Source organism: Miniopterus schreibersii (genome assembly GCF_964146895.1).
Source record: "Miniopterus schreibersii genome assembly, chromosome: 8".
NCBI lineage: Eukaryota > Metazoa > Chordata > Mammalia > Chiroptera > Miniopteridae > Miniopterus > Miniopterus schreibersii.
This window is the reverse complement of record NC_138109.1, coordinates 79218854-79236944: the sequence shown is the minus strand read 5'-3', so window position 1 is coordinate 79236944 and position 18091 is coordinate 79218854. Positions and strand designations below refer to the sequence as shown.

Here is an 18091-nt window from a genome sequence, read left to right as displayed (position 1 = left end):
GGTACACTGCTGGTGGGAATACAGACTGGTGCAGCCACTATGGAAAACAGTATGGAGCTTCCTCAAAAAATTAAAAATGGAACTGCCATTTGACCCAGTGATCCCACTTCTAGGAATATATCCTAAGAATCCTGAAACACTAATCAGAAAGAATATATGCACCCGCTATGTTCATAGCGGTACAATTTACAATAGCTAAGATCTGGAAAACAGCCCAAGTGCCCATCAGTAGATGAGTGGATAAAAAGCTGTGGGACATTTACACCATGGAATACTATGCTGCTGTAAAGAAGGATGTCGTACCCTATGGTGCAATATGGATGGACCTGGAGATTATGCTAAGCAAAATAATCCAGGCAGAGAAAAACAAACATCACATGATCTCACTTATTTGTGGAATCTAAAGAACTTAATAAACTGATAAACAAAACAGATTCAGTGATATGGAAGCATGGATCAGACTGACGAATCTCAGAGGGAAGGTGGGGGTAGGTGGGTGGGTGGGTAGAGATTAACCAAAGAATTTAAATGCATATATGCATAACACAAGGACACACAATAGTGTGGTAAGGGACTGGGGAGGGGAGTGGGTACGGGGTGGAAGAGGTCAATGGGGAGAAAAGGGGACATCTGCAATATTTTGAATTAAAAAATAAATAAATAAATCACTATAGATTTCCCTGTTTAAAACGTAAGGCCTAAAATATTTTGATCTCCTTTCAATCATTCCATTTCAGGAGATTACATCTGGCTCAACTTAACATGAAATAAGTTTGGGTTTGGGAGGGGAAAAAACAAAAACAAAACAATAACTGAGCAAGTGAATTTTTAAAAGTCCTGTGAACTGTGAACAACCCCTCCTCCTAACTTTCTGGAACCCGCCATCATTTTCCTAAGCTGTTCATGTCATTTCCACCATAAAACAGTAGGTTAAGAGGATGATGCTATCTTAAAATCGCAGGATCAAATTTCCAACTAAGGACAGCAGTATAAACACCTCTTTCCCAAAACCTCTCTAAAACTGTAATAAAAGAATTTTTCTTAAAGGCATAAACCAAAACAAAAAGAAGAGAACAGCAACAAACTTTTAAAAGCTGGACCACTGATGCATACGGGTTAACGGCAGAAATGAGAAAGAAATCCTAAGCCAGTACTGGACAAAGCTAAGCACCAGCCAAATAAACACAGAACCTCCCAAAAGGTTCAGGACGCAGCTGCATAGTGAACTTCGGGGAGCAGACGTGATGGTGCACAGAGAAGGCTGGGGAGGCTGTGCAAGAACCTATTCCACCTGCACAGCCTACTCTGCGGCTTCCACAGCAGACGTTTCTTCTCTGGAGGTCAAGCAGCAGGTCTCAGGACTGGGCTGCTGGCACAGGTGACGACAAGGGGTATTCTTTAAGTAAGCTTTGGCTATGTAGCTACTACACAAAAACACAGTGGCTTTAGAGCTAATATTTATTAATTCTCGTGACTCCCTGGACTGACTGGGAAGTTTTGGTCTGTGCTAGGTGGGGTAGGATGGCCTCCCTCACAGGCCTGGGCTACTCCACCGCTCATCTGCCAGAAATAGCCTGGGCTTGTTCATCTGCTGGCAGAATGGTTTCGGCAGCAAGAAGGGCCAAGCCCAACGCAAAACCACTTTTCAAGCCTCTCTGACATACCACTTAAGCTACTCAGTTTGGGGTGCCATTTGGTCATGTTCCATTGGCAAAGGAGTCACATGATCATAGTCAAAGAGATTCTGCAAAATGCTACAGACACTTCTTTTTTTATCTACCACAGGTATGATAACGAAGAGCAAGTTTATATCCGGAAGAATAGCAGATGTCTTGCAGCCCTCTTACCTACTTGGCTCCCAGGACATGGGCAGCTGGGCAGTCTTCTCTGGGAACCTGACCAGCCAGGAGAGACAAATGATCTGACATCACGAGTTCCTCAAGATAAGGGCTCAGCAGATAAGCCTGGAGCAGAGATCACCTGCATCCTGAGAGCGAGTTTCCAATCAACTTCCTATCCCACCCGTGGGTCTTCACAGCCAGAAGACAGCAAAGGAACATCAGAGTAAGAAAAACTGGAATGTAATTTTTAAAATACCAAAGCAATCTAACAACATTTCAAGCAATCTAACATTCTGACTGTGTTGGTTGTTCCATGACTGTATTTGTCAAAACTCAGAATTATATGCTAGAAAGGGTATTGTATCTCCAAAAAACTGTAAAAAAACAACTTTGAGGAAACAGATATGTAAAAAGAAGAAATCTTAAAATGAAAATAATCATTAATATCCTCAGGGAGGTAAGAGCAGAAATAGAAAAACTGGACCCATAAAACCAAAAAACTTCGGAGAATAAAAAAGGAGTTCTAGTTTGAAATTAAACATGTGAGCAAAGTTCAATAGAAAGGTTATAAATAGGCAAAGCCGAAAAACAAAAGGACAAAACAAATCACAAGCACCAAGGACATGGGAATCCTAGAAAGAAAGACCAGAGAACATAGAGGAAAGAAAATCAAAGGAATTAACAGGAAAAAATCCCCAAAATGGAAGTGTGAATTTGCAGAATGAACTGTCCCAGCAAGTGCACAGCACAGTAAACAAAACAAAGCCACACCCGGACAGCCACAACATGGTGAAATTCAGACCACTGGAGCAAAGAAAAGATCAAGTAAGGAATAGTGTTCAGAGAGGAAGAAATGAGGTTTCACACAGAGGATCAGTCAGAACAGCTTCAAGCTCAACAGCAAACTGAAAACCAGAAGACAATAGAGACCAGAGAGAAACCCTTGAAAATTCTAAGAAATGGTTTGGCATAGAATTCTCTACTGAATCACATAGTTGACTTCAAAGGAGACTAGAACAAAGGCATTTTCAGATATCCAAAGTGTCAACAAATTCGCATCCCATGCACCCGAGTAGCTACCTAAAGGATGTGCTTAGCCAGAACTGACGAAAACAGAAGGGTGTGAGGGAAGCGTGAGGAACCACCAAGAAATAGGATGGACGCAAAACCAGAGAAGGAATTCCCTGACTGCGAAGGGGGTCTCCAGGATGACAGCCAGGTGTAGCTGCTATAGCATTACCAACCCCAAACTACCAAGAGATTTGACCAAGAAGACGACACTGACAGAGTGGAAGATCCACTGTGTGGGAAAGAGGCGAGATTTCCTGTCTGGGTAAAGGTGGAGGGCTGAATTAGTAAGGAGTACATACACAGACAGCCAAGCAAATGAAAAAACAAAGGCAACGTTTACTTCACTTTGGAGAAAACAAAATAATGGGCAGGTGAGGAAGAGTAATCACAGCACACTACAGGTCAGCTGTAGTCTGGATGGTCACAATTCTGCAAACACTGAGTAAACTGCACCCAAATGTAACTCTCCTGGAAGACTGGGAGAGAAGTGTGTGAACCGTGAGACCAGGGAGGTAAAGGATCACCACATGCTACCTTCCATTCATCCTTCAGTGCAGATCTATTACCTAAAGTTGAAAATTAATTTTAAATACCAAGAAAAGCAGGTCTCTGAGATGTGGAGCAAATATCCAATCAGCTGAAGTATGTCCATCTAAAGAGCAAGAAATGTGGTAGTCAGGGGTGGGGGGTAAGGGGAGTCTTTTTTTTTTTTTTTAACTAAAAAGGCTTGAATGATTAGATTCTTCAATCCATATGTGTGTACACTCGCGTGTCACTTAACAGCAATACAAATGTGCTGTTGGGTGATTCCGTTGTTGTAGATGACTTGCCTGCACTAATCCTATAGTCTTAGCTCCCCTGCAGTGTGGCCACTGATATTTTTGCTCAGTTTGGGTTTTTCTTCAAGTGTTTTTATTTTTAAGCTTGGATTCCGAAGAGTAGCTTTGTGTCAGCACAGTACAGCTGATCAGAAGTTATGCTTCAGCACCTTAAACCAGTAGGGCTTTTGCCCTTTGCTAGCGGGGCTGTGTGTGGGTTGGGGAGGAACACGGTCAAAGGTCAGGCACTTTACAAGTCTTCCCTGGCTTTCACTCTCTGCAGGGCTTTCTTATGTCTCCTCTGCACCTGCACGAGGCACCCTATTTAGCCAGGGCAGATAAGTAGATAACCAGGCCCTGTCTGATCTCTCTTCAGCCTGTGCACCGCACCTTGCCCCAATGAAGTCTTCCAAACCCCAGGAATACATATGAGCTTATCAAGACCCACCATAAAAAAAAATCCAATGTAAATAATTTATTAAATAAGAAAAATACTAAATGGTTAAGTGACTTGGGAAAATGAGACACTTAGCTTTTCAAAATGCCAAGAAAATCCATTCAACCACTGATTTTCAAAGCATCTCCTCAGAGCAGCAGAATTTCCAAGGCAAAGACCTGACGTGAAACCACTCATTTTCTAGCCTGTGGCTCGAATTATGGTGCTGTCTTCAGTCCCCTGGGTGTCCACCAACCTTGCAGAGGGTCCCAAGAGATTTCACTCCATGAAGTTCTGGCAGCACATCCTTCCCTAACTTCCTATCCTGTCCACTTGGAGTCCCTCCTTGGCTCCTACTCTGATAGGCAAAGGCCCCTGCCAGGCTTAGAGGGCACCTCTCCGGCCCCTCACCTGCCCTCTCCCATCACCAGAGCTGCCTACAGGCTGCTGGCTGAGTCTCCAGGGTTGGAAGAGTTTCCTTCCTGATACCTCGCTGTTCAAAACTGAGTCCACAAAGTCACAGAAGCACCAACCACCCGTAATTGCAACCTTTACCTCAGTTCACAGTGTCACCGTGATGAACCCCATGAGAGATGATACACTACCCTCCCCACAGGAGCCAGATGTGGGGCAGGGACAGCTCTACCTGGGCACCTCTCCTCCTTCCTTCCCAAAGTCTACTCTCCCCTGACCTCTCCCTGTATTTAACTGGCTCCCCTGCTTTCCTCCACCAACGTCCACTATTTTAAGGTGAGAGAGCATTAGACATGAACTGTAAATACTGCACTTGCATTACTAACACATCACCTAATGCCCTTTGCCTCAGTTTTTTCATCTACAAATGGAAATAATGTTCCTTAAGGATAGAGACCCTGAGGTCATCTCTACAGAATCCACCATCTTGCCTAATGCCAGACACACTGAACCATTCAGAGTGAATGAACGAATGCATCCGAGGCCCCACTTCTGAGGAGCAATCCTCAGTAAATACACTCTCCTCTTGCTCCTGGCGCTCTCCCCAGCCCTCACCAAGAACAATCCAGGTGCACACCCACGGCCACACCTCCATGCCCTCAGGGACCCGGAAGACTCAAGCCACTACTAAGATGGCTAAGATGCAGAAGGGAAAGCAGGACCTACCTGGAAGGAAGTGGGGACACAGACAAGGCTCAGGTTCTCCTGCTTCACTCTTTCCGCTGTGGAGACAGAAACAGTGCTAGTGGGTCTTCACTCTCTCACTTTACTTTTTGAATCTTGTACACATTTGCTCAAATCCAACAAAAAAGGAAAGGTCTACCCCCCATTGACAGCTGCCTTTCATTCTGTGCCCTCCCCTTGGTGACAAAGTTGGTGAACTACATCACACATCACACGACAGGGACACTAGAAAGTCCCAGGGAGTAAGTACTAACTACAGGAAGCGCAACCCCAGTGTTTGCTACTATTACATGCTTGGCGATATTCAAAGAACTTTGTGAACCCTTTAATCCTGAAGGTCGGTTACAACCCAAAGACATGGTACAATTATTATCTCCATTTTACAGAAGTGGAAACTGAGGCACAGAGAGGTAAAGTAACTGGGTAGCTACACAGCTAACAAGTGACAGAGCTGGAATATGATGCCAAGCAGTCTAGCTTCAGTCTTAACTACATCCCTATATTGCCTTTTATAGGGAAAAGCTAGAACTCAACTTTTACATTTAGTACAAAAAAATATAATAATTTGTAGCCCCTGGAGGGTTGTTAAAGTGGGTTTATTTATGCATTTGGGGTTTCTATCTTTTGGGAAAACTTGACTTTAAAAAAAAAATCTTAAGAAAAACACTGTCTTGTTAAGACTTAAATCTCTTTAATCACTGGGTTGCATCTTAAGGTTTATGTGTCACTATTATGAAACCCACAGTTAACTCCTGAGCTTAAAATACGCCACATTCTCAGTGCTAAGGCAGAAGGGTGTACATTACAGCCCCTGTTCAGCCAGTGAGAAGGCTTCCAGGAGCCATCATGCAAGCCCCAGAGCCACTCCTTAAAGACAGGGAGTTGCTGGACTTTGACTCCTGAGCACTTTCCCCAGGGAACTAGAAGAGGTCAGCAAGCAGGCAAGCCTGTCCTCTGGGCTTTGTTCTTACAAACAAAAGCAGGACAGGAAAACCTGTTGAGCAGCCACAGGGGCTGAGAATTCCTGCACCTTTCCTAAGCAGAGAAACCTTAATCAGAATCAAGTCAGCACCTGTGGGCACCAGCTACCAACTGCAGGCACCTCCCATTCACTCCAGGGTCAAGCCTGCACTGACCTTGATTTGTTTGCCTGAAGTTGCCTGAGAAACCCACAGGTTTCAGAGAGCTTGCCTCAGGGTCCCCGTGATGGAAAACAAACACACACACACACACACACACACTCTCTCTCTCTCTCTCTCTCTCTCTCTGATGGGGATTAAAATTGTGTTTAGACCCCACTCTAAGTCCATTCCTCCCCTCCAGCTGAGTAAACAAAGCTAGGGTAACCCCCAAAGGTGGCTGAAGATATTCAAGAATCCCTCTAAGGGAAGAGCAGAAACACTCAGCTGAGAGACAAGCAGCCCCTTTCCCCAGCTCCATACTGCTGGAGCCATATCCAGCAGGTGTCAAACCTTTGCCCCACTCCTGCCTTCCACTTCTACCCCCACACCCTCCATGCCCCCCAAAAGATATAGAAAACAGCCCACAAACATACCTATTCGCTGCACAGCATGGACAATTGTAGAACCACTTCCAATTCCCAGCACTTGGTTATTCTGCCAGAAAAGGGGGAGAGAAAAAACAAAACTTATACCATCTTTTATTCCCTCTCCAGCCTGCTTACTAGAGTTATAAAATTATTATGACATTAATTCATGAACCAGGGTGCCCATTTTACAGACACATAACCACTGGTCTTTATTATAGTGCCCAGTGGCAGCTTTTCAGAGCCCTCCTGCTTTCATCTCTGACACTGACATCACCACCTCCACCTGTTGAAAGATACATTGAGCAAGTTTACAAATGTCAAGAGTTTATTTGAGCAAAAACTGACTTGAATTGGGCAGCATCCAATCTAGGAGACAGAGGAGCTCCAAGGAACTGTCCAAAATGAAAGACTTTCACAGACTTTCCTCTAAGGGATGGCAGGGTCTTTCAGGCTGATTGACTGGCTTAGATTCCATTCCTGGGAGCCAAACTGTCATTAAGACTTGGTTTGGGGATGTGGGGCTTAGCATATGCGACTCCATTTTGGGGCTGCTGTCTAACAGTGAATACTCCCTATCAGACAAAAGGCTTGGCTTGCTTACAGTGTACAGCAACTGAAGTTGGCCTCCCAACGGTGGCCTGCAGATGAGCCCAGAAAGGTCCCTGTCTAACCCCCAGGAAGGGCATCAGAGAGCAAAAGCTATAGGAAAGAACAGCAGAGCCTAGATGCAACCATAGAACAGGAAGCAGGGATTTCTGGCCTCAGTGCCTTGTTACAAAAGCCTAACATCTAGAAGGCAGGGGACTGACCCCAGATACCTTCACATTGGGGCACCACAGGGAACCTGATGGACATATACAGCCCACTGTCCAGAGCCCCCAAAAGTCAACAGAAGAGGGGAGAGTCTGAAGTATCCCTGACATAGCAATTATAATGGTCTCTGTGCAGGTGATGTTAAGGGGGTCTACGTCTTGCATCAGCTGCCTCAGAGAGTCTGCAGAGGGCAAAGGCTTAGTTAGAAGTATGAGGAAAAGTTTTCATCTGCAATAGGACTTGCAAAGATGTCGAACACTTCCTGGGTGCAACGAACAAGACAAGGCCTCACACTACTGAGCCTGCCTTCTTAACAAAGGGGAAGGTGCCTAGGAGCAGAGCAGAGGCCCGGCTGCAGTCAGTTAAACCACACACAGCACAAAGTCAGGGCAGAACACTCAGGAACTAATGTGAAGCCCAGGTCCTAAGCAACTTTCTGGGAGCAATCTCCTGCCAGTCTAAGGCCAAAGGGCTGAAAACCAAAGCAGCAGCTACCATTTACTAAGTGTCTTCCAAGAAAATGGATAAATATTATAAGTCCCTTCTCACAACAAGCCCTTGTGATCTGAAGACCCATTATCCGCACTTTAGAGATGAATTCAACACTCTAGGAAAAAGTGAAGACTTAGAAATGAGCACAAGAGATCACGGGTGGCCACTCAATGTCTTGCTGGAGTCTGTAGGTACTGCGTTACCTGATCCTTCAGGGGGGTGGGCCTTTGCCTTTGACACAGCACAGGGGCCTGGGTCCAAGACCCTAAGGGTGCCAGATGGTCCAAAGGAATGTGGGATTGCAGGCTGTCACCACCTCTCCATTCCCTACTCAAAAATGCAGAAGTAGCTAATTTTATCCCCATTCTAACTGCCTCCTTGACTGCTGACCCACATGCGCAGTTGATCAAGGTTTGACCGCTATTTGACCTTCCTACGGTGGTGGTAGTGAGCAGATGGCCATCTTGCCCCCACAGCTCAGGAGCCAATGTACAAACCAGGCAACAAAGCTGGAAAAGGCAATCACCCAAGCCTGGAATAGAAAATTCTGCATGCCTGCCTTTTTCAAAAAACCCTCCTATTCAAAAAGACCCCCTTACAGGACAGCCCAGTTTGTCCACAGCCTATAAAAGCAGCCAAGCACAGCCAGCCCCGGGACCAGTTCAGAGGACCTTTCTTTCCTCTGTGCTGCCTCCCTTGTGCTCAAGCATAAGCTTAATAAAATCTGTCTGGAAATTTCTCTGGGGTTTCCTCTCAATTTCTATCTTGGGAAACCCAAGAACCCCAATGCCAGTAACACCTTGACTAGGCCATTTTACAACTCTGTAGAAATAGACTTTAACTTTTAGAAAACCATTAACAATACAAATAATTCAAGTCCATATAAATGTAAATTGATTGTTTTATAAGACCCATTTGATTACTACCCTAGAGATAGATCTGTAGTAGGCAGTTAGACAAGAACAAAGACAATGGGCCAGGTAAAGAAGGTCACCAGGGCAGAAAGCCTGGGGTGCATAGCCACAGACAATTTTAAGGTGGGACCTTGCCCACAGGGTAACCTTTCCTCCCCTAGCATATAGCTGGTCATGCAGTTTGGACCCCCACACCGTTTCATATCACTGGATGTGGTTTAGACCCCTTGATTTTCCCTCCCTAGAGATAACATCTAGGCCTCAGTTGTATTTTAGTAGCTCCAGGTCCAGAAAGGCAGCAAAACCAGACAGTGATGCCACAGCTGACTTCAGGACCAGCTGCACTGAGTAATGACCCCCTGCCCTGGGGCCAACCAATCAATCAGTGGAGACCCCAACCCTGAAAAGACACACCTGGAAAACTGCTGAATATTCTATTGAGATCTTCCCCTGGGACATCCCCTAAAATCTCCACCCTTAAAACCCTTAGGAGGGAGCTCCCAGCTTGCTCTCCCTCCCAAGACCATGCTCATGTCTTTCCCCTTCATCTCCCTCACCCCTTCCCGCGAAGATGCATTACCATTACCTTCCTCACTCCCAAGCTCCAAGGGACCTTCTTTTGCCTCTGTAACTTGTTTCCTGAGCCCATTTCTTCTACCATTGATTTCTTCCACTTCTGTAATTTTCTAAATAAATATTCTCTTATAGTTTGAGTCTTGGCTCTGAATTCTTTCTTAGCCACAACTCAAGTACCAAGGTTGCTGAACCCGGGTCTGGTCTAATAACTGGTACCATTCCCATTGCCACCAACATATCTTGTAAATTTTAACATTTTTGACTGCATATAAATTTATGGTTCTTTCTTCTGGTGAAGATGGCGGCACAGATAAACAAGGTACTCAGAACCTCCCACAGCCACACCAAAACTACAACTCAATCATAGAACACCCATTCCTTCAGGATGCCTAAAATATAGCTAAACATAAGTCCTCTAACTAAGGATATAAAGAAGCCACATGAGACTGGTAGGAGGGGTGGAGACAGGGAACCGGCTGGTTCCACACCCATATGTGGAGGTTAAAAATTGGGAGGAATATCTCAGCTGCGGTGGTTCCCATAAGGGGAGAGGAGTCCCAGCCCCACACCAGGCTCCCCAGCCCAGGGTTCTAGTGCCTAGAAGAGACATACCCATAATTTCTGGCTGTAAAAACCAGCAGAGATTGTGGCTTAGTGCGATGAAGGCAGTTGGAGGCAGTTCCTCCTAAAGGCCCAAGCCTAGACTTACTTGGACTCACTCTGGGCTCCAGCTCTGGAGCAGGAGCTGGAAAGGTTCCAGGGAAATAGTGGGAGGAAATGAATTGTCTGGTTTCAAGGCGAGGGCTGGAGGAGAAGCTTTCTCCCAGACAGAAGTGTTGGGAGAGGCCGCTGTTCCTTTGCTGAGCCCTTCCCCACAGACCCGGAGGGTGGGCACCATATCTGAGTCTCCATCAACCTGCCTAACACTATTTGCCCCCTCCTGGTGATTCCCTGAGACCCTGCCCCACCGCATTTGCAGGCCCAACCCAATCTGTTTCTTGTGGCTTTCCTATACAAATGGCCTCTCTTGGCTCAGGCTTCAGACTTTCCTAAACTCTCTCAAACAAGCAGCATCTAGCCTCTGCATACTCATTACCTCTAGCTAAATGGCTTCAGGCCTGGCACTAGTGGCAGACAGCCTCAGTTCACAGCTTGGCCTCTCCTGGACACATTCAAGCCCAGCACAAGTATCAGCCACCTGCAGATTTCTTTGTAGCCCATTCCAGGTGGCCCCAGGCAGGGCACAGGAGGGGGCTGACTTTGCACTTCCCAGGAGGCCCCAGGACCAGTGCACCTGGTGGACAGCTTTAGATTACACAGTATTATAACCCAACCACCTCTATGAGCAACACACTCAAGGGGCGGACTCAATGGACAGCAAAGCCCCACTGCAGCAAGTCCTGCTCCATAGGGTCAGCTCCTGCACAGCAGCTCCTCTGCTATAGTCACAGCCAGTCCTCACAGCTGATTAGCCTGGGGTGTCAATCGCTACCATTGACGTGCCAATAGCAATCAAGGCTCAACTACAATAGGACAAGGTACATAGCCCACACGGGGGGCTCACCTAGAGCACCCAGCTGGGGTAATAAGGTAGGCTGTGCCACTGGGCCCTACAGTACACCTAATACATAAGGTCATTCTACCAAGTATGGAAGATGTAGCAGCTCTACCTAATACACAGAAACAACCACAGGGAAGCAACCAAAATGAGGAGACAAAGAAACAGGTCCCAAGTAAAAGAACAGAAGAAATCTCCATACAGGGAACTAAATAAAATAGAGGCAAGCAATCTACCAGATACAGAGTTCAAAACAATGGTTATAAGGATGCTCAAGAAATTTAGTGAGAGTTTCAACAGCATAAAAAAGGATATGGAAACCATAAAAAAGAACCAGTCAGAAATAAGGCTACATTAACTGGAATATAGAATAAATTACAGGGATCAACAGTAGAGCAGATGAAGTAGAGAATCAAATCAGCAATTTGAAATATAGGAAAGCAGAAAACACCCTATCAGAACAGAAAAAAAAAAAAAAAAAACCCAAAATGAAGACAGCATAAGAGTGTAAGGAGCCTCTGAGACAACATCAAGTGTGCCAACATTCACGATATGGGGATGCAGAGGAAGAAGAGAGAGAACAAAGAATGGAAAACCTATTTGAAACAGTAATGATGGGAAACTTCCCTAACCTGGTAAAGGAAGTAGACATATAGGTTCAGGAAGCTCAGAGAGTCCCAAACAAGATAAACCCAAAGAGGCTCACACCAAGACACCTCATAATTAAAATGGCAAAGGTTAAAAACAAAAAAGAATCCTAAAAGCAGCAAGAGACAGTTAGTTACTTATAAGGGAGCTCCCCTAAGGCTGTAAGCTGATTTCTCAACAGAAACATTTTAGGCCAGAAGAGACTAGCATGAAATATTCACTGATGAAAAGTAAGGACCAACAACAAAGATTACTATATATGGTGTGAGATATGTACTAGATTTATCAGGGTGATCACTTCCCAAGTTACATAAAATGTCTAATCACAGGGTTGTACACCTGAAACTAATGTAATATTTAACATCAACTATAATTTAAAATGAAAAGAAAAAAAAACACACATGGTTCTTTGGTATTTCCTATGAAGAGGTTTTAACATCTTTTCCAGTTCCGTCATTAATTCAATGAGTAAAATAAAATCTTTGATATAGGTTTATATATGTATAAGAATCATGATTTTACCTTTCTGAACAACCATCTCTGAACAATATCAATAACACCCCCTACACAACTTCACTTTGAATAAGCAACTTCAGGAAGTTCAATTTGCTGAAACATCATTTCACTTCAACTGATTAACAGTGAACTCATCTGGCAAGGGAAGCCCTTAGTGAAACTTACTTTGTAAAGGAAAAGGTCTGAAGGCCCACAGGACAAAATCACCAGAGGAATACCTTATGTGCCCCCCCTCCCCCAATTGAGACTATACCTAAAACTAGAAAAGACTGGAAAGAATGACCAACATGTCGAGGGAGTTACAAAAAAGAGGTCTAATGCTAATGACCCAGCTTCCACCTGGGCCTCTCCTACCTACAGAGGGCTTTACCCATAAGCCTCTGAGTTCCTGACCTGATGGAAATGACTTACTAGCTCATCATTTCAAAGCCACCAAATATACCAAGGGGCCTTAAAACAGAGCTCATGCTAGGTCAGGATGATGCCCTCAAGAAGACAATGCACAAAAATAGTCATTCAGCTACCTGGGCAAATCTCAACAGCAAGATCTTCAACACAAGTAAACGGTACATCACAATACAAAACCATGCAGAGTAGCTGAATATCAGAACATGTAAAGATCTTCAACTGAGAAAATAAATACCTTGACTTACTCATGCCTAGGCAGACTCAAACTCACTTGAAGCTGAGAGCTCTAGCTATACAGAAATTCAACTGCCACATTCCTCACTGTAACACTCAGCCATAAACTTTTGTCCCCCAGCAGGCAAGTGACACACAGATGAACTAGGGTGAGTCACACAAGCTCTGTGCAAAGCTCTTCCCTTGGCTTTTGAAGGCGGCCAGAAATTGCAGGGGGCTGCAAGGCCCAAGGCTCTTCAACCATGTGATGGGGTCCTGGAATTAAATGACTGGCCCAGGAATCAGTGTCCAAGCCAAAGCCAAACTGAGGTGATCAAAGACTGACTATGAGGTGACCCAACAGCAGAAGGCTGCCGAGCAGGCTGTGCTGGAGGAGTAGGCCCCTTCTAATAGGCAATACTTAAACCGCATGTTCTATGTGCAACATCAGAATTTCACTCACCTCATGCAGTGGGGTAACTTTGGAAATACTTCTGCTAACCAACTGGAACCACAGCCCCACAATTTTTTCAAGCTAAGCCAGTCAAAAACAACAACAAACCAGACTCTAAAGAGAACAAAGGGGGCTCTGGACCTTCAGGAGAACAGGGCCCTGGATCGTAACCCATCTGGGGTGCTATACTCCCAGAAACTGGCAGATCTGAGTTCAGAGTGGCTACTCAAAGGATTCAGCTGAGAACTCTCCAAGTCCTCCATCCACCCAGATGTGGAGGTGGTCACCACATTGGAACACCAATGGACTATGGAACTGGACCTGCACTCAGAGATTCAACCCACCACTAATCCCATGACCTCCATATTTATGTCCACATGTCACCCAATTCACTGAACATTTACTAGGAAGGCCTCACTGAACCCTCACTGCATGAAGATAAAGCTAACTCCTCCCTAGGAGCTTACCTTTTACAGGGCTGGGAGACACAAACACAGAGATGACTAGAACATAAGACACCTGCATAAGGCGCCTACGAGGTATAAAGTGCTACCAAATCAAAGAGAATCTGCCCTCCCCTTATGAGGCTGAGGAAAAACGGAAAGGAAGAAATGGCCTTTGAAGCAAATTCTGAAGGACATACATGGTTTTCACATAAAGGCAGAGGACAAGAAAGAGCATTCGAGGTCAAGGATATGATGTGAAAACACACACTATATAGTCTGACTTTTCCAGTGTTCTGGTACATCGGGAGACGGGAGCAGAGAAGGAAGATGGTGGAACTGAGGACAAGGACCAGTCTCTTGTCTATGGATCCTCCCCACCTGGCTAAGTACCTAACTTACAACAGATGCTCCCGATGTGTCACATGGAGGTCAGGATGAAGCCCAGTGAGGGCCACTATCAAGAGAGCAGCTGACAGCTTCAGAGGATGATAATGCACCACTTGGGAGGTTGACAAAAGAGAAAAGATAAGGGTAACCACTATCACCTGGCCCCGGGGAGAGCCTAAACGGGGCAAACTGGTAGGTCAAAGGGAAGGGTCAGCTCTAAGAACATTCCAAAGATGGAACCAAAAGGAATTTGCATATAACCCACCCTGATAATCTTACACAAGTGAGTACACCAAGCCAAGTCATAAAGTGCTAGAGGAAAACATGGCCTTAGATGGAGCAAAGGATACCCCCTGGAGAAAGTATGACAATTAAGTACATGAATATGCTCAATAAGTGTGTGAATTTGAATTAGTTTTCTGACTAGACTTGCAAAGTGTCCAAGACCAAACTCTCCTCATCCCCCCACCCCCAGCCACATTTCCCGTGACCACACCTACTGACACTGCTAGGCACTAATAAACACCTGGCAAACAAATGAAATAAATAATTGTTAAAGAGCACAAAATACAAAGTTCAAGTAGTGTTGGCATTTCAGAAGAGAATGGTGGTAGGAAAAGTGGGCGCCATTGAGACTGGGATGAGGTAACCCTAAAAGACCAATGGAGATCTCCCCAGTATCACCTGGTAACTTCTGGAATAATGTAGCTGGAATCTGGTGTCTGGGGCTGTAGACGGAGGTGGGGGCTTGCAGATTTTTATTTAAGCAAATACATAAAACCAAGGTCAGGAAGACATGTGCCACCAAATATTAATGTAAATACGTTAAGAGGAAAACTAAGATATGGGGCTTTTCTAATTGTACTGATTTCATTAACCTGTAGATCAGCTATTCACTTTATCCAGGCATTTTGAAATCTCAGCTTATTGTCCCAATTTTGCAGCTGAGACACTGAATCCCAAAAGTACACATTTTACATTAACTCTGTGAATTCCTGTAGAAAATCCTATGCTAACCAGACCTGGAACAAGAGACTGCAGGACAGGGCAGCTGTGGAACTGTGGAAGGGCACTGGAACAGGAGTCACTCCTTCTGGAGGATGGTTGGCCATTCCTTCTACAGAACATGCTGAACCAGCTTATTGCACTGGCCCCTCCCACTTCAACAGGCTGTTTGGAGATCAAACATTACCCACCTGTGCCAAATAACTTTGTAAGCTAATGCACTATCAAATACATATACAGAACTATCAATAGAAGGTACCACTGTTTAAGTAGAAAAGACAAAAAGCTACCCTAGCTGGTTTTGCACAGTGGTTAGAACATCGGCCTGCAGACTGAAGGGTCTTCGGGTCCATTCAGGTCAAGGGCCGGTACCTCAGTTGCACACTCAATCCCAGAGCAGGTAGGGTGGGTACAGGAGGCAACCAATCAATGTGTCTATCTCACATCGATGTATCTCTCTCTCTCTTCCCCCCCTTCCACTTTCTCCAAAAAGCAATGGAAAAAAATATCCTTGGGTGAGAATTTAAAAGAAAAAAAAAAGACAAAAAGCCCATAAAGTCAAAGAAACTTCATCTAAGGACAGAGATACTCCAGTTGGCTCCCCAAATACTATAATTAAGATAATTAACTTGATTGGCAGCAGCAAATTCACTCAGGTCAAAAAACTCCACTAAAAGCATCACACTCTCCACTTAACAAACAAGTGGGGCCACAACCTCACCACTAACAGCTGGACACCTCGAACAGCATCCCCCAGACTGCAAGTGTCCACCCGGCCTGTGGAAGGGCTTTAAAGCTCAGGTCTTCCCCTCTGACTCTCCCCTTCCCTCTGGCGGGCACGCTCAGGAGCGGGCGCGCCAAGCTAACACCTACCTGGGGTGAAACGCTCTGGCACTTTTCAAGCCAGCTCTCCACCCGCTCCCCGGAGAGCGAAGAGAAGACCTCTCCGCAGCCAGGACTCGACCGTTTCCATTTGTTGATAAGGAAACCAGAGGGCAAGCCCCTTCGAGCCCCACTCCACATCTGACACCACCTGACTCCACTTGCAGAACCGTTGTCCGGCCGCACAAGGAGTCTTTAGAGAGCTCGCCCCCCGTAGATCCCACCTCAAAAGGCCCTTTACGGAGCCGGGATGTCACCGGGGACAAAGCGCGCCCTCTTTCTTCTCAAGCGGCCCACGCCCTTCCAGGAACTAGGCCCCCCAGCGGAGCCCAACAGGAGCCCACAGCGCAGCCCGAGGCGCTCACCCTCACGTGATTCTCCACTGCCGCGTGGCCCGCAAGCTTCTTGGCCTCCTCAGCCTTGGACATCGTGCAGGGGGCCAGGGAGGCACTGCCGGCTTCCCCGCCGCTGCTGCTCGTTCCGCCTACGCCGCAAGGAATCCCAGACTGAGCGCACACTGGCGACCGCACGTGGGAGCCCAGGGCACCCCAACTGTTCCCGCCTCCTCCAGAGGCCGCGCCCCCGGCCCGCCCGGGCAGTGGGGCCAGGACCCGCCCGTAGAGGGTGCTGAAGGGCCCCGGGCGCTGCATCCCGACGCTGGGCTCTTGCCTCAGCCAGGGTTCCTCCCCAGGTCCTTCCGGAAGTCTGGTCGTCACGTACACGACGGGCGTCCGCGCGGGCCTTCCTGGGAAATGTAGTTCTGTGGCTTCGGTAGCCCGGTGCCGCGCCCCCATCCTGGACTACCAGCCCCACAATGCTCCGCGATCGTTAGCAAATTGGCAGCGACCAGCTTTGGCGCGTCGGCCCGTATGGGGGAGTAATCGCGGTTGGGGGAACCCGGGAGGTTTTTCCGTCTTCCCGTGCTTCCGAGGAGGGATTTTCGACCCGACCCTGTTTTTTTCCCAGCAGTAAGGAAGGGGCAGTGGCGGAGATCTCTCGGCGGGGCAGTCGGTCTTCTGGAGACTTCCGTTGGGGGGTGACTTCTCTAGACTCCCAAGAGAAACGCATATGGGACGCCCGCACCCGAAGAGGCCTGGCCGAGACCTGCGGAGGCTCAGGACCAGCACGTTTAGAACCCCGCGCCCTAGACGTTGTCTTGCTCCTTGCGGTACTGGAGGGCCTGCTCCTCCGGATGGAGCCTCGTCCCCTCCGAGTGTGCCTTGCAGAGACCCTGCAGTTCTTGTTGACTAACAAGGACTTACACCGAACGTAGCAGCTTTCTCTTCTCTCTGTAAGGTGTCTTGCTGGGGGCCATAGTAAGGATCGGAGAATTTTTATTGTCCCCGTTTTACAGAAGAGGAAGTTAATGCCGACCCCAGCCATACCTACCACTAGGAAGTCCTTACCAAGCTTGCAGCCTTTGTGGTTCGCTCCCATGCTGGTGGAATTCCCTGTCTGCCCACGAAGCCATCGTCATACTCCAGGTCTTCTCCCTGTTTGTGCAAAGCACCAGTATGGGCCCCTGTAAGCGCCCTCGTCACGGATTCTCTTTACTATGCCCACTGAGGCTGTCAGCCCCTGGGCCTCTCCACCTTATTCTAAGGAAGAAAAGTTACTTGCGGTGATGTTTGAATCCTAGGTTTTAAGCAGAATTTAGAAAGTAGTACAAAGTTATGGCTAAGATGCAAGAGAAAATATTTGGGACCCCCCCCTACTTTTGGTCTGTGCACCTCTGAAGGCCACCTGAGTCAAACCAATGACCTTTTCTGCATCCTCTGGGGGGCAGTCTTTTCCCCATTCTCGCCCCTCAGTACTCACTACCCAGAGGTTGGAGCAACTGTTCGTAGCCAGTCTCTGCTTTACCCCTCCAGCCTCCACATTTGCCCTGGGGCTTCCCACCACATTA

General features: G+C 46.7%; 1 protein-coding gene across 2 annotated transcripts in view; it reads right to left on the bottom strand.

Annotated features, from left to right (window-relative positions):
* The window catches only part of RPIA (ribose 5-phosphate isomerase A), a 42003-nt gene extending 25113 nt beyond the window's left edge, over window positions 1–16890 (bottom strand). Inside the window, exons 1-3 of one of the 2 annotated variants that reach the window (XR_013999416.1) lie at window positions 16551–16878; window positions 6880–6940; window positions 5307–5362 (exon numbers count right to left, since the gene is read on the bottom strand). Coding sequence is in view for 1 of the 2 variants with exons in the window: in XM_081145364.1 (XP_081001490.1) it covers window positions 5307–5362; window positions 6880–6940; window positions 16551–16835 (402 nt within the window). In the remaining variant the exon portion in view is untranslated. Of the gene's footprint in view, window positions 1–5306; window positions 5363–6879; window positions 6941–16550 lie in introns of both variants that reach the window. The other variant, XM_081145364.1, reaches the window with a different exon arrangement.
* Window positions 16891–18091: the final 1201 nt, after the last annotated feature.